General features: G+C 43.0%; 1 protein-coding gene across 4 annotated transcripts in view; it reads left to right on the plus strand.

The window, feature by feature from the left end:
* VPS13D (vacuolar protein sorting 13 homolog D) overlaps positions 1-18,456 on the plus strand; it is a gene marked incomplete at both ends in the record, with an annotated part of 84,409 nt that overhangs the window by 48,887 nt on the left and 17,066 nt on the right. For all 4 annotated transcript variants that reach the window (XM_079545628.1, XM_079545629.1, XM_079545631.1 and 1 more), the window contains 5 exons: positions 759-907; positions 2,076-2,210; positions 2,447-2,614; positions 12,287-12,419; positions 13,797-13,992. In XM_079545628.1, coding sequence (XP_079401754.1) covers positions 759-907; positions 2,076-2,210; positions 2,447-2,614; positions 12,287-12,419; positions 13,797-13,992 — 781 coding nt within the window. The remainder of the gene's footprint in view (positions 1-758; positions 908-2,075; positions 2,211-2,446; positions 2,615-12,286; positions 12,420-13,796; positions 13,993-18,456) is intronic.

Raw genomic sequence — 18,456 nt, forward strand, 5'->3', positions numbered from 1 at the left:
CTATGGGAAGGAGTTTAGTGTTCATTTTAAGCTTGTGTAGCTGGATTCATCTAACGTAAAGACTCAGCTTTGCAGTGAAGAATACAAAAATAAAGATATTGAATTTCTTACACTGTTTACAAGTCTGTCCTTGTTTAACTTTACTCCAATGCTTTTTCTGTTTGTTTGCTTACTTTCTGTACAGTCTTTGTAGTTTATCTGCTCATACTGATGTCATCCAAGATTCAAACAGTATCTTTTTTTGTCATTTATGTTCAATGTGTTCAGTTGTCCAGCCTGTTCAGTGTCTTCTCTATGGGTGTTTTCGCTGTTCAGTAGTGATGATTGAAAGTGTCAGCGTTGCTTGTTTTGTACAACGTACTGATAATTGGTCAAATAAGGAAAGATAAAGAAAACAGAGGAAAATGCTGTAAGGTCATGACTCTGCAGTAGGAAGGAAACAGTACATAGTTTGTATCACTTTGCTTCTATATGATGACAGACAGATTCAAAGCAAGATTAGGAGCTTAAACCATGCATTTGGGTGACTTTAATTGTATCTAACTACAAATACATTCAGGCTTTAGAGATGCAGGTGCGTAGGATTCTGAAACCTCAGAGGTCAAGTTTGTGTCACAAGGCATGAGTAATTTTGCTGCCTACCCTAACAATTGCACGTTTTATTTATGTAGAGGAACCTGTAACTCCTTACAGAGTATGCTTCCATAATTGCATATATGTTCAATCTATTGTAATTCCTGTGTTTTGTCTGGGTGTAGAAGTTGAAAAGTATGATGAAAACCTCCATGAGAAGGTGGTTGAAAAAGGTGGAGGACAGAAGCGATACTACTTTGAAAATCTAAAAATCAGTGTGCCTCAAATCAAGTTGAGTGTCTTCACTTCCAACAAGCTGCCTTTGGACCTCAAGGTAAGGCAGAGCACTCGGAGAATGTGCTTCCCACCGAGGAGATGATGTATTGTGTATGTTAACTGCCACAGAAGGTGTTCATTCAGTTCTTCAGGGGAGGAGGGAGAGAACAGTCACAGTAGAACCTTTGTAGAGGTTTTTCTGACTCCCTCTAATGTTTCTGGAAGGTGTGGGCATGCCAGTCTGCTAATGTGGAGGCAGACAGATTATTTTTATTAGAGACCACTGTTAACAAAGTTGCCGTATGTAATATCTGGTATTAAACAGGAAATTACTTCCTACCAAAGTGAATAATGAGGGCTACTCCAGTTAGTCATCCATTTACTAAAAAAATAAATAGGTCCTTTCTTGGAAACGTAAATCGGACTGTAATTTACCTTAATTACCTGCAGATGGCAGAAAAACTCGTGTTGCTACTGAGCGTGATTTGATGGCTACTGTAGGAAAATACAGCACAAGTATCAGGCTTCTTGCTTTCTTCAGATTTCCTGATGTTGGTGACTGTGCACATGTTGTTATAAGGAGCTGAGCTAAAGCAATCTAGAACAGAATAGTTGGGAAGGACCTTCAGGATCTAGTTCAGCCACCCGACCTACAGACTGTACAGGGTACAGGTGGCCCGTGGGCTAATTACTGTCTTCATTTTCTTCCTTGATGATAACTGAAAAGGCTGGTTGAAGAATCTGAGTTCACCGAGTCATGAAACAGGCCTTAATCTTGCAGGAAGTTAAGATTGCTATTCCAGCTCATCCTGACAATTAATCCATTCGTAGGACTTCAGCAACACCCAGTTTTTGTCTGTATCATACAGGGTGTAGTTTAATTGACCATTAGAACAGTTAAAGAGAAGTGCTGAACATGGGAGCCTTCAACACGTTTTGTTTTGAATATGAATGTCAAGTGTAGGAGGCTGCTTACATCTTGAGAGGTGTTTAACCACTGTCTAATTACTGAATGAATGTTCATTAATAAAAAAATGTTCATATTGTGCAAGTAAAAGGTTTGTAGAGTGATTGCCCTCTGAATCAAAGCATCTATGTGGCAGTGGTAAACTACTCTAGCAGATAAGCTTTTGGCTTGTAACTCATTTAAAGATTAATTCATTTGAGTGCTGTGAATGAGAAGTAGAGGGAAAAAAATTAAATAGCAATATCTTTTATTTAATTAGGCATTGAAAAGCACGCTGGGATTTCCTCTAATCCGATTTGAAGATGCTGTGATTAATCTGGATCCTTTCACTAGGGTCCATCCATATGAAACTCAGGAATTTATCATTAATGACATTCTGAAACACTTCCAAGAGGTGAGTGATTTTGGTGTGGGGAAGGCTGAAGTTCTCCTGGTGGATGAGCTCTCTAGTGAGGGTTGGGGGGACTCTTGGTTATGAAAGTACCATGATAATGTAGACACTGTGCTTTAAGACGAAGCCGTTCTTGTTCTTACTGATACTTGTGTGTTATTTTAGAGCGTTCCTCCATTTTTAATCAGCCTTGCTGGTGTTAACATGAGAATATTTCAACCTTTCTGTTGCTTTTACAGGAGCTGCTCAGTCAGGCAGCAAGGATTCTAGGTTCTGTGGATTTCCTGGGCAACCCTATGGGTCTGCTGAGTGATGTTTCAGAAGGCGTTACTGGACTTATAAAGTATGGCAATGTTGGTGGCCTCATAAGAAACGTCACACATGGAGTGTCCAATTCAGCTGCAAAGGTAATAATTACCATAATAAAGTTTGCTAAAAATAGGGAACAAGTAGAACAGAATTATTGACCACCTTCAAATAGATGGCTTTATATGCTGTTTGTTCTGTAAAAAGTTGCATTTGGAATGTTGCTCTTTTGGAATGCTTACACATGTGTTTCAGGGTGCTGGTAACCCTGCAAGAAGCAGAGTGCCAGGGATGTCCATTTGTTTTTCAGATTGAATGCAGGAATTAACAACATTTTAGGTCTCTGGTTCAGATGTGGCATCATCTCCTGTGTGCACATGAACAGAGGCGTTTTACATTGGTCACCCAAACTAAAGCTCTGTGGGAATTGGAGTATTTAAAGCATTACTCAGTAGAAAGGAGAATTGTTGATTCTGTTTTTGGGAACTGATTCAACTGAGGCACAAATAGATCTGCAAACACTTTGATTACTTTTCTTTTGCTGTGCCACATAGCTACAGAGTAAGAGGTTTTAGACTGCTATGCCTTTAGCTTAATGCCAGGGTCAGGGCACAGTGAACATTCTTTTGTGCTTTCAGATAATGACTGAGAGAACACTACTCTATCAGTGTTGTTAATTGAAAATCACTGCTCTGGTGCCTAAGAGAACACAGGAGCCAAAAATAGGAAATGATTTTGGTCATGGTCTGTATTGTGCTTGATACTGAGCAAACAAACATATGTTGGTGGGTAGCACTGGAATAATGTCTTCTTGACTTGAGTTCTTATTATTAAATGTCATTTCCATAGTATTGTAGTTCCTGAACATGGGAAGTCTGTGTGTAAGGAGAAGGACGGTGTCGTGAGGGAGATGTGGCAAAGAGACCTAAATCAGATTTGGTCAGAAGGGATCAAAAGTGCTTTCTGTGATAGTGAGTTGCAATAGCTGGTTAGTGGTACTTTGGTGTATTTGCAGGTAGGTGGCATTAAAGCATGCAGCGGTTGATACAGCCAGATGAAACTGGCACTCAAAATCTGCCTTTCCCAGCAATGGGTACCATACAGTACACAACAGTAACAGAGAACCTTGTGTTTTCCAGAGGTGTTTTGTGGACATAATAATGGAGAAGAGAGAGATTGGTTGGGAGGATGGTTTGGTAACAGCTGAAACGGAAGGAAACCTCTCGGTGTTGCCCTGGCACACTGGAAGGTGTGCATGTGTGCCTCTTTGCTTGTTCAGTCCAGCTTTCCTGATATTGCTGTAATTTCTGAAGGTGTTTTAATGAAAATTATATTCAGGGTAACTGGGGGATGAAGTAAAATGTCCTTCCAAAATTCCCAAATGGGGGTAACTGATGATAAGAGTCTCTCTTTTTTTTCCTCCCTTCTGTTAAATAAGGATAAGAGCAGTTGTCCTTTCACAGCCTACTGAGCTTACTTGTGAATCTTATTTGTACTTCTTTTTCCTGCATTGGTGGGAGAAGGTAATTCAGAAGATGAGAAAGGCAGGAGGTAGTATATCCATAATCACACACAACTCCAGAGGGATATTTTCAGACCTGGCTGAACTGCCCTAGAGATCCCCCATCCATCACCAGGTGCGTGGCTGTGGGCACAGACAGCTGAACTGTGAGAAAGGTGATAGAAACGCTCTCTAGAACAGTTGCTTCGTTCCCTGCATTGCCCTGTTAGACCCTTTACAGTGACTTAAAGTACTGCTGCCAACACTCCTATCTTAATCCCATTCCCATCTCTTCTGAGATTCACTGCAGAGCACTTTAAGCATGTGGTTCAGATGTCTTGAAGTGCACGTGTTGTTAGTGTCAGCACTGCAGATACAGCTTATCCACGGGGAAGGATCCTCACTGAGCTTCTGTAAGGCAGCATCCATCTGCGCCAGTGCTCGTGTCCGTGCTTCCTCCTCACAGCTCTCATCTCTTGTGACCCATCCACTCCACCCAATAGAGAATGTTTCTTTAGAGTTTCCTTTCTATAAAGGGTTGTTTCCTCACTGCAATCACATCTGCAGCAACGGACTCATAAATCTTATTTTAAAAGGCACGAGCCTTCCTACGTTTCCCACAAGGGCAAGGTCACTCTTTGAACTTTGCAGTCATTTGTAACCGAGGGGTTTCTGAAAGAACGTTTTCAAAGGCAGGGGGTGGCTGGATGCTGAACTCCTCTCGAGATTCACCAGAACCTGAATGCCCGCTTCCCATTTACACCTTTGAAAATCACCCCATGGGCAGTTTGTCTTGCCAGGTATTTTTTTTCTCTTTCCTTCGTACTTCCAAAGTGTCTGAGGTACAAGGCTCATGCTGTTGCTTTCTAAAAATCTTTCTATAGTGATTATATATTTGTTCTTTCCTCAATTAGTCCTCCTTCCAGTGTTACCTTTGCTGCATGGAAGATGGTCATAAAGAAGGCTCAAATAATCGGGATGATTTCTTCTGTATCTTCTGCTGCTCGTAGGCATCTAAATCTGCCTAAGGTTTCACAGTCGTCTCCATGCAATGCAGATGCACCTTATGGAACCATATATGTGTGTGGCACAAAGTAGAGCATTGCTTCCTGCTCTACCATTAGCATGCCTTGTGATCATGTTCTGTCATGTTATGTTCTGATCTTGTTATGAACAAGATAGAGGGGAAAACAATTCCTATTACTGAAGAAAAACACCACTGAAACAATAGATCCATTTCACCTTGCTGCCTTGGTGCTGTCTATAGGGAAATGGTCATTAAAATGCTCTTTCACCACAGACATCTCCACCTGGTTCAGCTGTGCCATAGAGGTCCTCATCTTCTGCAGCTCGTGCAGTGTGGCTGGTAACTGATGTAGGCAGATAGCGCAGCCTCTCCTCTGCTTGTGAGAGAGATCTCCGTGCTGGTGGTTCTTCTGGGTACCTGACTTCAAAGTGTCTTCAGTAAAATTCTATACTGGATTTTAAGATGTGAATGGAAACTAAACCTAAATACTGTAGTCATCGCTTTAAACCTAACACTGCTTGACTGAATTGAAAAGGAAGCTATTTGGGCTGTATCTGGTTTTGTCATTTTATTGCTTTTGTATTTTATAGTTCTGTTGCTTACCCCTGTAATGGCTTTTCCATGCATTTCAGAGCACACAGTGGGTAATGCCTTCTTTCAAGTGAAGAGCTGCAGTGTATTTAAGTTGGCACAAAACCGTAGGTTAAGTAAAGTTCACTACAGAGAGTTCTGTAGATTTTATCCCTTGGAGACTCTGAGTTCTGTATTTTAAAAAGTTCTTTGATCCTAAATATAGACACCTGAGGGAATTTCATTCCCTCTGAATGAAGCCTTCTATAGTTGCCATATGCGTAGAAATGTCCTGAATTCTTGGCATTCACACTTCATTTCCCCTTCAGGCATGATGGTTCTAAATCCTAAGCTGTTCCTGTTTCTGAGGTGTTTCAGTTAGAATGGAATACTGAACACAGTGTTACTGTCTGAACTGGTGACCCCAGCAGTTCCAGGCCCCATCCAGCCCAGCTGTGGTCACCTCCAACCTTGGGCACCTCTCTGGGCAACCTGTTCTACCTCTGGACCCACTCAAGCAGGTGCATGGCTCTCCTGTGAAGTGTTTGTTGTCTTTTTGGTTACCTGTATGGATTTTGAGTTTTACTCTGCGAAAGCTGATGGTTGTCCTTTACAGAGTGGTCTGGATATTGAAATGGTGGGATTTAGTAGCCACGGCTGTAGGTGGTTCAGCTGAAAGGTAACACTGGTGGGTTTTCTTGTTTGATTGGTTTTAGTGCCCTCTTTTTGTTCTGACTCATTTCAGATGAAGGTTGTTCTCCTCCCATCTGCCCCAGTATTGTCCAGGTAACACATCCAGGTGGCACTGCAGCTCAGCTGCAGTTCAGCCTGCGTTTCAGGCTGTAGCAGTGATTCAAGTGCTAAGCAGTGGGAATCTGAATGAGGATGTGTGAATTGTGAGAATCTGTGATGGAAAGTAAATGTAATTCCCAGGCAGAAACTTTCAGTTCTGGGGCTGTTTTATGGATGAGGCCTTTTACCCATTTCCCAACTGTTCCAAAAGACAGCAGGATTTATGGCCGAATCACAACAATCAGAAGCCATGGGAAGTGCCACCTCTTGTGTGCAGAACATCTGGTATCAGTATCTTCTGAAAGAGATTTGGGGAGAAGTGAAAGGCAAAGGATCAGAAATGAGAATTTGGAAGTCTTGTTCCATGGGAAGGGCTCTTCATCATTCAGGCCAAATTCAGCATTTCTTGTACACAGCAGCTTAGGCAAAGTGTGGGTGAGCCTGCTCAGGCTGCCATGTGTTGCTGACCAGAGCTTTGCTCCCAAGAATGTTCTCAAAAAGTGAAATACAATTTTGAAGTGAACAAAGGAGAGTTCAAACTGCGATATGTGAAATGTTGCTAGAGGTGCAAACTGTGAAATTAGAAATGAACGTATTTATCATATAGACAGAAGGCACTATGGTCTGAGCCTACAGGTGTTAAATAGCCAGTGTGTTGTGTCGAATGGCACAGTTAGAATCTGAAGGAAAAAAATGGGGTGCGGGTTTGAAGCTCACACTTCAGTCCTGACTCGAGGCAGGCTGCACCTCCTGCTGTGTGTTTGAATGGGGAGCAGCACACAGGAGGTTGTGTGTACGATATGTTAAATAGAGATTTAGAGTTGAAATTCCCTGGGCGTGCATCCCTGAGGAGGGAAGACAACACTTGTGTGTCCCGAGGAGATCCTCACGTCTGTGTGCTGCAATACAGGTGGTTGCCATCAGTGTTACCAATCCGGGTGTGCAGAAAGGGTGGCGGGCTGAGGGGAATGGCCTTACATGAGGTTTCCTCCGGAGCAGGTAATACATAAAACCAAACAGTAAAACAAACAGTACAACATAGCCCTGTATGCAGGCAGCAGCAGGGCTGGTCAAGATGGTGATTAAAAACAGTCTGCCACAGTGCCAGTGCCTTGTGCTGTGTCAGCTCCACCAACAGGACTCAGGTTTTTGCCTCAGGTTCTCAGAATCCGGGGGGTTTGGGGCTTTTTTTTAAGGAGGAGGCCAATGCAAAATAATTCCGTTCCCAAAACACAAACAAACAGGAAGACCTTAAAGCTTGGCAAGAGTTAAAGCAGAGGGGGGCGGGGGGGGGGGGGGGGATTATCTGTTAAGAGTATTAGTTGTTTAATAAAGCGCCGTTGTCCTCCAGATGAACCCGCCAGTGACTCTGCAATTGGGGTCATTCCAAGTTCATGCTGTGGACTTTTGACTGCCTTCTGTGGATGTGAAAACAGCCGGCAGTCCCGCAGGGATCACTCGCCAGCCCGTAACACAAAACTGTCCCAGCAGGCACCTGCCGGCCCGGCCATCGGGCCCTGAGGAGCCAGGCTGGGGACACCCGGCTGTGGGCGGCCGCGGGTTGCCGGCCATCAGGCCCTGTCAGGAGGCATTAGGGGCTTAGTTAACGAGGGGATGTGAGCTAATTAAAGCGCCTTGCCTTCGGTTGTATAACAGGGAATCTCAAGAAACGTATGTTTGTGCAGTGGGAAAAGGTGTTGTCTCGCTGTCAGTCATTGAGGGAGGGCCAAAGTTGATGCATCTCTTACAATGAGAGGCTGGTGATAGCGTTGTGCTGGTTCAGTATTTTTGGAATTAAGGCTGCGTCAGGTCGGTTCCGTTACACACTGCTGACCCGGTTATGAGCGTGCCCTGGGCTTGGCCTAACCCGTCCTCTGCAGGGGGTGTTCTATCTAACCTGTGAATGAAAGCAGAAAAAGTGCCTCAAGCCCAGTGTGGCTGAATCCACAAACCTTCCAGTCTCAGCACCTGAGCACTTATCTTCCTGGGAGGAGGACAGAAGCCATGGCAAGCATATTTTGTCGAGCAGCTTCAGATGGGCGGGAATTTTAAATCTGAGGAGAAAAAACCCTCTATTCTTTCAAAAATATTTAAAGTCCTTTGTTAGTGCCATTGCAATGCATGGCTGACCGAAGTGGAAGATAGGGGGAATCATCATAGAGTGGTTTGGGTTGGAAAGGACCTTTAAAACCATCCATTTCAACCCCCTGCTGCAGGCAGGGACACCTCCCACCAGCCCAGGTTGCTCAGAGTCCACGCAGCCTGGCCTTGAGCACCTCCAGGTTGGGGCATCCATAGCCTCACTGGCAGCCTGTTCCTGTGTCTCACTATCCTCACAGTAAAGAATTTCTTCCTAATATCTAGTCTAAACCTACCCTCTTCTAGTTTACAGCCATTTCCCCTCATCCTGTTGCTACATGCCCTCATAAAAAGCCTCTCCCCAGCTTTCCTGCAGGCTGCCCTCAGGTACTGGAAGGCCACTAACCAAGGAGGAAAGCTGTGTTGTCTTCTGACTTACTGACATCCAGTTTGTAAAGTTCTTAACAACGCACTGAAAAAAAAATAATTTAAAAAGCATGTTCTTATCAGGGAGTAAAGAACTGCTCTAAAAGTAATTTCCGCTGTAAGTCACAGAAATGTGTTAAATACATTAAATATCAGTCTTGAGGTATCATGATAAAAGTACGGGAACTTGGGCTGGAGAATTTACAAGATGAGTCTATCTGCCCTGCTGTGCCCAGTCCCTGTTTGTGCAGAGAACAGTGCATTTTTGCACTTCATCTCAAGTGTAACTCCAAGCTTTGAGAAGGGCTGCTGGCTTGGAACCTGGCTTCCTTTGCCATAGCAGCCCCTGGCAGCATGGATGTGGGCCTGCTTTGCCTCTAATGCAGATGCTGTGAACATTTTGGGTCCATGCATTGAGGGAAGGGCTTCATTTGAGACCGTTGTATTTCACTGCCAAAAGTCAGTGCAAGATCTCCTCTAAAATACACCTTACAGGTTTGAGAGACATAGAAAATAATTTTAATGGTGCTGCTTGAAGGCAAATAACCAGAAAGGGATGAAACTTACAGATAGGCATTAAGTGCTTAGATGTAGTGCATTGTATTGTATCACTGGGTTGAACAGCAATACCAAAGCTTCCACACCTTCCTTGTTGAATAGTTGTTAGTTTTCAAAAATAAAAGTGAAACTCCAGTGGAAGGAACCTCTCATTTCTAATGCTGTCAATTGCTGTCAATTGCCTTGAGTTTATGGTATCATCTGTAGTTACATGTTACACAAGAGAAATGTTAAATGTACAGAATGTGCTGACATTCATAGTAAAATGTGTTAGATATTATCTAAAGAAAAAGTGATGATAAGCTAAGAAGACAGCTTAAACAAAGGTAAAAATGTATGTAAGTAAAACATTCAGTACTAGGAAAGGTGAACAAAATACACTTTGAGAGAGGGGTGTTCAGTATTCCCCAGTTCATACACTGTTTCCATGCAGGAGGGTTTTTTTCCCAGGATGAGAATGGCCATTGCCTGCACGGGGTGTTCAGTTCAAGAGCAGAGTGAGGGGCAGCAAAGAATGTTTTTAAAAGGCTGAAAGCTGAGCAAACCCTGTGATTTCTAATTGCAGTGCAGTTGGTTATGAGGTCTGCACTGAAATTCAGACTGACCTATATTTAATTCAATTTAATCACTTTCTTCCTTAACATTCCATGCGATGTTCTGCTTTGCTCAGTCAATAATATTTGTAAAAGTACAATTCTCTGATGCTAGAATTACAATGGAATGTTTGGACTTAAGTCATAATTGTGTATTTATCCTTTTGGGATGTCCTTCGAGAACAAAGCGGTGCCAAGAGCTTAAAAAGACTTTAAGAGATTACTTAAAACTGATTTCCATGCTGTGTGCCTCATGCATCTGGCTTAGAGGGAACATGCAGTACAAAGACTAGAATTAACTCTGTTTTTGTTTGCACTGAATTCTTCCTGTGCCCCGTAAGCCTCATTATTTGGCATCAGGTTGTGTTCACAAATGTTGTATATGCTTTTATTTTGTTGGTGGTGTTTTGTTGATTGAAACAGCGAAGGGATTGGGGTTGGACTAGATGAAATTTGAGGTCCCTTCTCTTGTCACTTTTGTTTAGGGTAGTATGGTTAGGTTGTGGTTGGATTTGATGATCTTTAAGGTCATTTCCAACCTGAGCAATTGTATGGAGACCATTTTCCAGGTGATGGGTTCACAGCTCCATCACTGCTCTCCAGATGTAGAACCACGATGAGGCCAACGCCGCAGCACAGGTTGCTCACCCGCTCAGCTGTGGCTGCCCAGTGCCTGTGAGATGCCTGGTTGTTGGCTCTGCTGTCCTGGTTTGTGGTCTGGGTGGTTTGTTGTTGTTCTTTACACATAGCAGAGACTGTGACTTCTAACCTGTGTGCGTGTGGTATTTTTCCCCTTTTCCTCCTTGCCAAGGGAATGAGTCATGATTATGTTAACATTCTGTGTCTGAAAACAGCATTATTGCTGTTAGATGTCAGACTCTGGTTCGCTGAGGAGTGAGAAATAAGGCAAAAGGACAGATGCACTTCACCTGGAAAGCTGGAATAGTGGAGCCAGTCCTGACAGGGCCAAATGGACCAACAAGCGTAAGGAATGCTGACCAGTTCTGGTCAGTACTGAGATGTTGGGCTACTCCTGGTCGTCTGAGTATGCATTAATGTAGCTTTCAAAATATATCCATAAAATACCATTTTCAGGACTGGACAGATTTGTTAATGAGATTTGAATTCTGAAGGCCTGTGGAGCTCTTTAGTTTTCATAGCAGCTCCTCTAATCCTCTTAAAGGAAACTATTTGCACACACGCACACAAAATCCAACCCTAAACACAGCTAATAGATAACATCAGGTTGGTTTGTATTTCTAGGCTAATTAAAAGAAATAACATCTAATTTAAGTTCACAAAGAGGTCAGAAGTACTGCTGCCAGTGATTGCTGTGCTCTGCTTAGTGTCCATACTGTCAAGTCATAAGAAGGGTCGTGGGATGTGATTTTCATTCATGTTGCCAAAGTAAAGCCCTCTTGTTTAGTGAATTGTAGCTGCTGGGCTGGTTTGGTTTTGTGCTGGAAAGAAGTACCTGAAACAAGGAAATGGTGTCACTGGTGGAAAAGGAAGCTGGCCTGGAAAAACTGGCAGAAGGAGGAAAGTCCTGGGCATGGCATTGGGCACACTATTTCCTTTGTAATTCCCAGCATATCAGAATTTCACACGAGGTTTAGTTACATTCAGGTTCATACCTTAATGGTATGGTTTGTTCAAATGGATGCAAAGGAGACAGTATGTGCAAGACAGCAAAGCTAAGCTGGTGGGGCAAACAGCACCACTACACAGTTCTGAATGGTGAGCTGCATCAGTGCAGGACAGATGGGCTCTACCACCACTGCAGGCACTGCTGTTCTCCAGTCCAACACAAGTTTGTTTGTTTATTAAGGGCGTAAGAATGCTGACATTAGCTGAAGGAGGTACAGAACAACTAACACCATGTAACCAAAAGGCTTCTTTGGAGGTTACGGTAGGAAAATGCCTCTGGGAATCTCTTTCCATAACAACATCCCGATTATGAAAGTTTTGGAGTTTGTTGGGTTTTGTTTTGTGTCCCTTTCTTTGGAGCCTTGCTCCCCCTCTTGGTTTGAGTAGCACGAACGGGAGGCACAGGTTGATGTCCTTCTTCAGAGCTCTTCATGGCAAGAAAACCTGGAGTAAGTGCTCAGGTATAAAAAGAGAACTGCATCAATCTGTGTTTAACAACTAAAATGTAGGGATTTCCTCAGTAAACCTACATAAGAGAAGCAGCTTTCTTTTAATAACAGAAATGGTTCTTCTTTGCCAGTTTGCTGGGACCTTGTCAGATGGCTTGGGAAAAACAATGGACAACAGACATCAAACCGAGCGCGAATACATCCGCTATCACGCTGCAACGAGCGGAGAGCACCTTGTTGCAGGCATCCATGGCCTTGCACATGGTAAGCTTAACTTACTTCACTCTTATAGCAATGAGCAGATTGAAAGAATGGTTCTCTACAGTTTGCATTACTCTTGGGCGGTGAGTTGTGGCCTCAGGGGCTGAGCTGTTGTAGGCTCCACTTCTGAATGATGTCTCTTCAGTTGTAATTGTAAATGAAAACTTCTTAAATTCAATTTTGGAGAACGTTTCTCCAGAGCTTCAGTCTCTGTGTAGTCATAAAATACCCACACACAGAGTCTTCGTGGGAGCCAGACACAGACACAGAAATGCCCATGGCTGGATTTTAACCTTTCTGCTTTCAGTTCACACAATTTGAGTTTCCTCAGAATCAGTGCATCAGTTTGAAGGAACGTTTCACCAGTTGGGTGATTTATTATTATTTGTTTTAACCTTCTTTTTAATTCTGATCCGAACGAGGGTAATTAATTTGTGTAAAACACAGCAGGGTAGCCATAATTTGGCCAGAATCTCACATCAATTTAGTTCATGATTTATCTGTTGAAGAAAGTTAAATCAATACAAGCCAAATTTAAAACAAATATTTATATTTTGCATCATCTTGACTCAGTTTGTTTAAATGTCACTCTTTGAGTGTTACTGTGGCAGGCTGCATCGTTTTGCTTTTCCTAAAACAGCAGCAATATTGTGTGCTGAGCAGAAGTCTGTACCCAGTGTTCTGTCATTAAGAGACTGTGGATCATGAGAAGTCTCTCTCCTACTCATCTCACGTGTTGTAAAGTCTGCTATAACCAGTATTAGTACAAAAGGATGAAAACCGAAATATTTCAGACGTTGCTGAGAAGTCAATTAAAATGAATTAATCAGTAATTAGTGGGACTGTATTTTAGTTTCAGTTCTGTGGAATTTTTACATGCTTCCCAGCACTCCATTAAATCCTGTCTGATGAAATGCAGGAATTAACCATCATCTACAGTTATTCAAGAGGAGCGATTGAAATGTTTTGTGCTTTGTTCTCGAGTTTGCAAGTGAAGATGCTGCCTGGGCTGTACTTGAATTACAGATGTGAAGAGCACCTGATTGCTGCGAAGCTAGAGAGCCAGGAGGGGGGAAGCATTCCTATGGAGCTTAAGCAGTTCACCAATAACTGTGCAATAGGACATCTGTACAGCACATCCTCAGATAATGTGAACTGTTCCAAGTCTTGAAGACTCAGCAGAATCTTGATTTCTTCTGAGCACTCTGTGGTGGAAACACTTACAGCAATGTCAGTTGGCGGCATCAAAAAATCACTCATGCCAGTTTATTGGTGTTGACTTTTTCCAGTGGATGAGTGCAGTTTTCCATAGGGCAGCAGCGTGGGGGAACACAGCTGTGCAGTGCTTCTGGCCTACTCTGCTCTTTTTGTGTGTGCCAGGTATCATTGGAGGGCTGACAAGCGTCATCACTTCGACAGTAGAAGGTGTGAAGACTGAAGGAGGTGTCAGTGGATTCATATCGGGTCTTGGGAAGGGTCTGGTTGGCACAGTAACCAAACCTGTTGCTGGAGCTCTGGATTTTGCATCAGAAACTGCGCAGGCAGTGAGGGACACGGCGACTCTGAGCGGCCCCAGGTCAGTAAGTGCTTTATGCTGCCAATCAGTTACAATGCTAAATGTGTTTTATGAGACCTGCTGCAATTTCTAGCCTGATCATTTTCCTTGCCCAAAGAAACTGTCAATCAGTCAAATACACTGTGTGATGTAGCCTACATTAATTAATTTATTTACTTTGGCAAGTTTTTTTCAGTGCTGTCTGCTGGTATCTGCTGGTACTTTACTCTTAGTTAAAGTAGAAAAGCTGCGACAAAATAGGAGTCGGGTTAAAGTCCTAATTTTCATTTCTACAATGGTTCTCGTTTAGCAAAAAAGTGGATGTGTGCCCTTCACTGCACACACTTGTGTTAGGAGTCAGTCCATGTGGACGGCCCATCGACCTCCTCCTCCGTGCTCAGCATAACCTGGTCTGAACAAAACAGGGAGTATCTTTAAAAGAAATGAAGTATTTCACAGAATGAACCCAGGTGTGCTTTGCTGTGGAAATGTCCACGTAGATGCCGCTGCTGTTCAGTACTTAGCTTGGTTTGTAAAACCAAGAGGTCAAGGTTGACTGTTGGGTAAGTAAATGTGCATGCATAGAGTTACATGAGAAGTGCAAGCAGACCCCTAAGAAAACACATCTACTGTTTTGTTGGCACATCTTCTGAAGTTGTGACTGCAGATTTATTTACCAAAAGGTGAGGAGAAGCACACCTGGCTGTCTCAGCAGCTGAGCTGTGTTGTTGTTACAGGATGTTTCAGGATGCGTGTTCAGGATTGTACTTAAAAGTCATCTTTTCAAACACTTCTGTGGGATCCCCGACTATAAGCAGTAGTGGTGATGTTGCCAACAGCTGATAAACCACCCAGCAACTGAGAGGGGACCCCCAGCCAGCCATATCTCTAGCTTGTGTCTGCCTAGGTGACATATTTCCCTTTCACTTGTTAACTGTCAGTTACGAGATGAGGCCAGGTGAGCTGAATACAGAATTCTGGAATACTGTCATTGCAGACCAGCACTGGGACATGACTTTCTTCTTTCACTACGCTGTGATAAACGTTTGACCCACCAACACTACAAGGAAAATCTCTGCCACTTACATAAGGAAGCAACCAGATTGTTTTTTTTTTCAGGGGTATAAAAAAGAACAACAAAGGATTTGGATGTTTCTTGGACTGCTGTGTACCAATATCCCCCTGCTGCATTTGTTAACTGTTCAAATATGTGCAGTTTGGAATCAAAATAGAACAGCGTTCCAAACTCAGGATGCTGGCTCCTGTTGAATTCCCTGTTTTAAGTGTGTGCTGGGTCATGCAGACTCCTCCAAGCTGAGTGCACCAAACCATCTAACCGATGAAAATGAGTTTGTGGCAGTAACTGATCTCAAACGTAGCTCTGAACAAGTGAGCGCAGTAGGAATGATAAACGTTTTAAGAACTGTCCTGAACTTATCTTGAGGCTGGCAGCTAAGGTGTGAGTTTGAGGTATTGGTGCAAAAAGTGTTAGCAGTTAATTACAGCTCTACTGAAATAGCATGGGATGTAACTGTAAATTAAAGGCCCTTGCAGTTCTCTTTATCATATGGATTAATTTCTTCATTATTTCTTTATTTAAAAAAAAAAAAGAGCCCTGAAATGATGCTGCTTGGCTTCAGATTTTACTGAATTTGAGTTGGAGAGCAATGGGGAAGACTGTGGCTTGTGTTACTCAGTGATTGTGCTCCTTGGACAGAAATCTCTGTTGGTTTCAGATGTATTGATTTGTACTGGGATTCATGCAGCTAGCAAAACCTCTGTGTTTGCAGTGTGGAGCCAAGCTGAGTCCTGCTGAGACACAGACGATGGCTTTATAGCTTACTGTGGTAGCTTAAACCGTGATGTGTTTAAAGGGCAAGAAGATATTTTCAAGTCTAACTATTGGCTGGACTTTTTCAAGGCTAATCTTAAACGTTACTGTATTGTAATTTATGAATAAAGCAGCATTAATATTTTTAATGCCGGGGATAAAAGAAAACAGTTGTTGGCAACGCCGTGTCCATCTAATTTATAAACAGTTAATGCTTGTGACTTTATACCTTTTTTGAGGGGGTTTTATGTGTTCCAAGCACTGCAGTGTCACATACAAGAGTTCTGATTATTTCCATACTTGTCATACATTGCCAGAAGTCTTAAAGGCCGGCTCAGAACAGGAAAGCTGTTTTGTCTCTAGATGTGCTTGGAAGGCTCTCCTAGAGACTTGTGTTAACTCCTAGCACAGCCCAGGTTCCGGGGGTGTATTTAGATGCGTCCAATTGATGGGCAGCACACAGAACTGCTGCTGCAGTGCTCTCAGGCTTCTGCCAGGGCACATCTTGAACCTTGTCACTGCTGAGCTGCTGCTGGGATCCTTATCGGATTGGCAGAAGTAAAGGGACTGCTTCCTGGCCTACTCATTTCTCATCAGTGCTGTCAGGGAACCAATTGTATTAGTTAAAAATAGAGGCTGACATGCCATTAAGGGTCCTAGAAAATACTTCTGGAGGTAGTTGTTTCCTCTAATTACATCTGGAAGGAAGCATCCTGCACTGGTTTTAATTTGTTCACCACCTTTCATGTTATCACTCGAAAATACATGATGAGCTTGCAAAGACTGAGGCAATGCCAGCAGCAGGTAATTTATTATTAATTGGTCAATATGTTTATGTTCCCCTCTGTGCGTCCATCTCAGTGTCGGCTGCAACTCTCACTGTAAATCTGAAAGCATTAGACTCAGGGGCATGAGAATACCAGTGACCTTGAAAGGGGAAATAGAAAATGTGTAAACAGTTGTCTGGAAGGCCAGCCTGGGAACACGTTCTCAAGGTTGTGCTCAAACCGTATCACCTCTGTGCGTGTCCCCACAGCCCTCCTTACCTTGTGCTCCACTGAGACCTGACTCGGAGTCTTCAGAGCACTGCCATGCGTGGGTCAGGGCTGTGGTGCAGTTGGCACTGCTGTCCTACTGGGAACCCTTCACAAGGTGTCCATGCGCAGTCGAGGTTTCGTGTGCAGCTAGCAGTCATTGCGTTGGGTAAATCTGGGAATGGTTCATGTGTTCCGCTTGAGCTGATTTATCAGTCAGATCTGTAAATAATTTCAGCACTGTGATTTCCTTCATATCCTCTTTCCTCTCTTTTTCTCATAGGTACAGAATAGGCCTTTATTATGAACTGTACTCTGAAATGAATTGCTTTGTTGGGTTATTTTTTTTTTTTTGTCAGCAAGTTTGTCCCTTTTTCTCCCATGGCACCATGTTAAATCCCTGTAGCCAATTGCTTTTCTGCCATGTTAGCTCTGCCTTCTTCCATCGTTAGTCACTGTGGTACTTCTTTTAATAGCTTCAAGCTTTTATCATCTGCCTGTCCACGTTCTTCCCTTGCTGTTGTTGAGCTACTTTGTAATCCCACAGTCTGTACGTTCCCACCCACGCTGCGAGCAGAGGGACGGCCGTGTCCCTGTTCTGCGATGAGCTGTGCTCTGCAAGTCATCCAAAACCACGTTGGCTGCTTGGGCTGCCATATCACATTGCAAATTGATGTCCAGTTTTCTGCATGCTGTTTTCCCCCAAGAGTTTTTTTTGTTTTGTTTCACTGCATTGCAAGTATCTCCTTGTCATTTAATATTTGTGTTCTGGGTTATTTTTCCCTAGATGAACTGGGCTGCAGTTTTGTAGGTCGAGTCCCATTTCATTTCCTGCCATATTTCTGACCTCTTTGGATTCTTCAGTGTTTCACTGTCCTCACTGGAGTTTTAAACATCTTGTAGCTTGTCCTCTGTAAATAGAATTTTATGGGCTGCTTTTACTGAATCCCCGACGTTGAAGCTCTGCGTTGGTAGACGCTTGCTGTTTTAATCAACAGTTTTCTGTTACCAGTCTCACCTGCTCAGTATTCTTCTGTGAGGTTTTCAGTTATCACTGGTAATGTCCAGTAGCTCTGCAGGAGCTCCTCTTCAGTTCTTCAGATGTCTGCCCTTGTTTGTTGTGTAAGTGAACGTAGATTTTCTGGTGGTGTAAAATGGTTCCTCAGAGCGCAGCCTTTGTGCCTCTTCGGTATGGAGACTTATTTCCAAACTTCATTTTTTTTCTAAAAATGCACTTCTCAAACATTTTTGTTTCTTAAATAGAGTCTAATCGCTTAAAATAATTTCATCTTCAAATTAGGCTACCCTTAAGGATGAGCACCAAACCACCCTCCATTCCTTTTGCCTATTCCAAGAGTGTTTCTTACCTTGCAGGACCCTTCTGGCCAGTAGTTATGACATGGTTTTCTCTTCTGCATCTTTCTGAAGAATTACTTTTTTCTTGCCTTTACTTGGAACTGCTTTCCAAATGAATGACTTGGATTAGGAAGAATTGTATTTGCCTGAAGGTGAATCCTAATGGCTTGAGAGTATGTTCACCTGTCTGGTTCCTCTTAAAGCTCTAAGGAACAAAGGTGTGTTCGGGGCACACAGGAGATGACTCTTGTTTCTGGGGTACCT

This window comes from Tetrao urogallus (genome assembly GCF_951394365.1).
Source record: "Tetrao urogallus genome assembly, chromosome: 21".
NCBI classification, from domain to species: Eukaryota; Metazoa; Chordata; class Aves; order Galliformes; family Phasianidae; genus Tetrao; species Tetrao urogallus.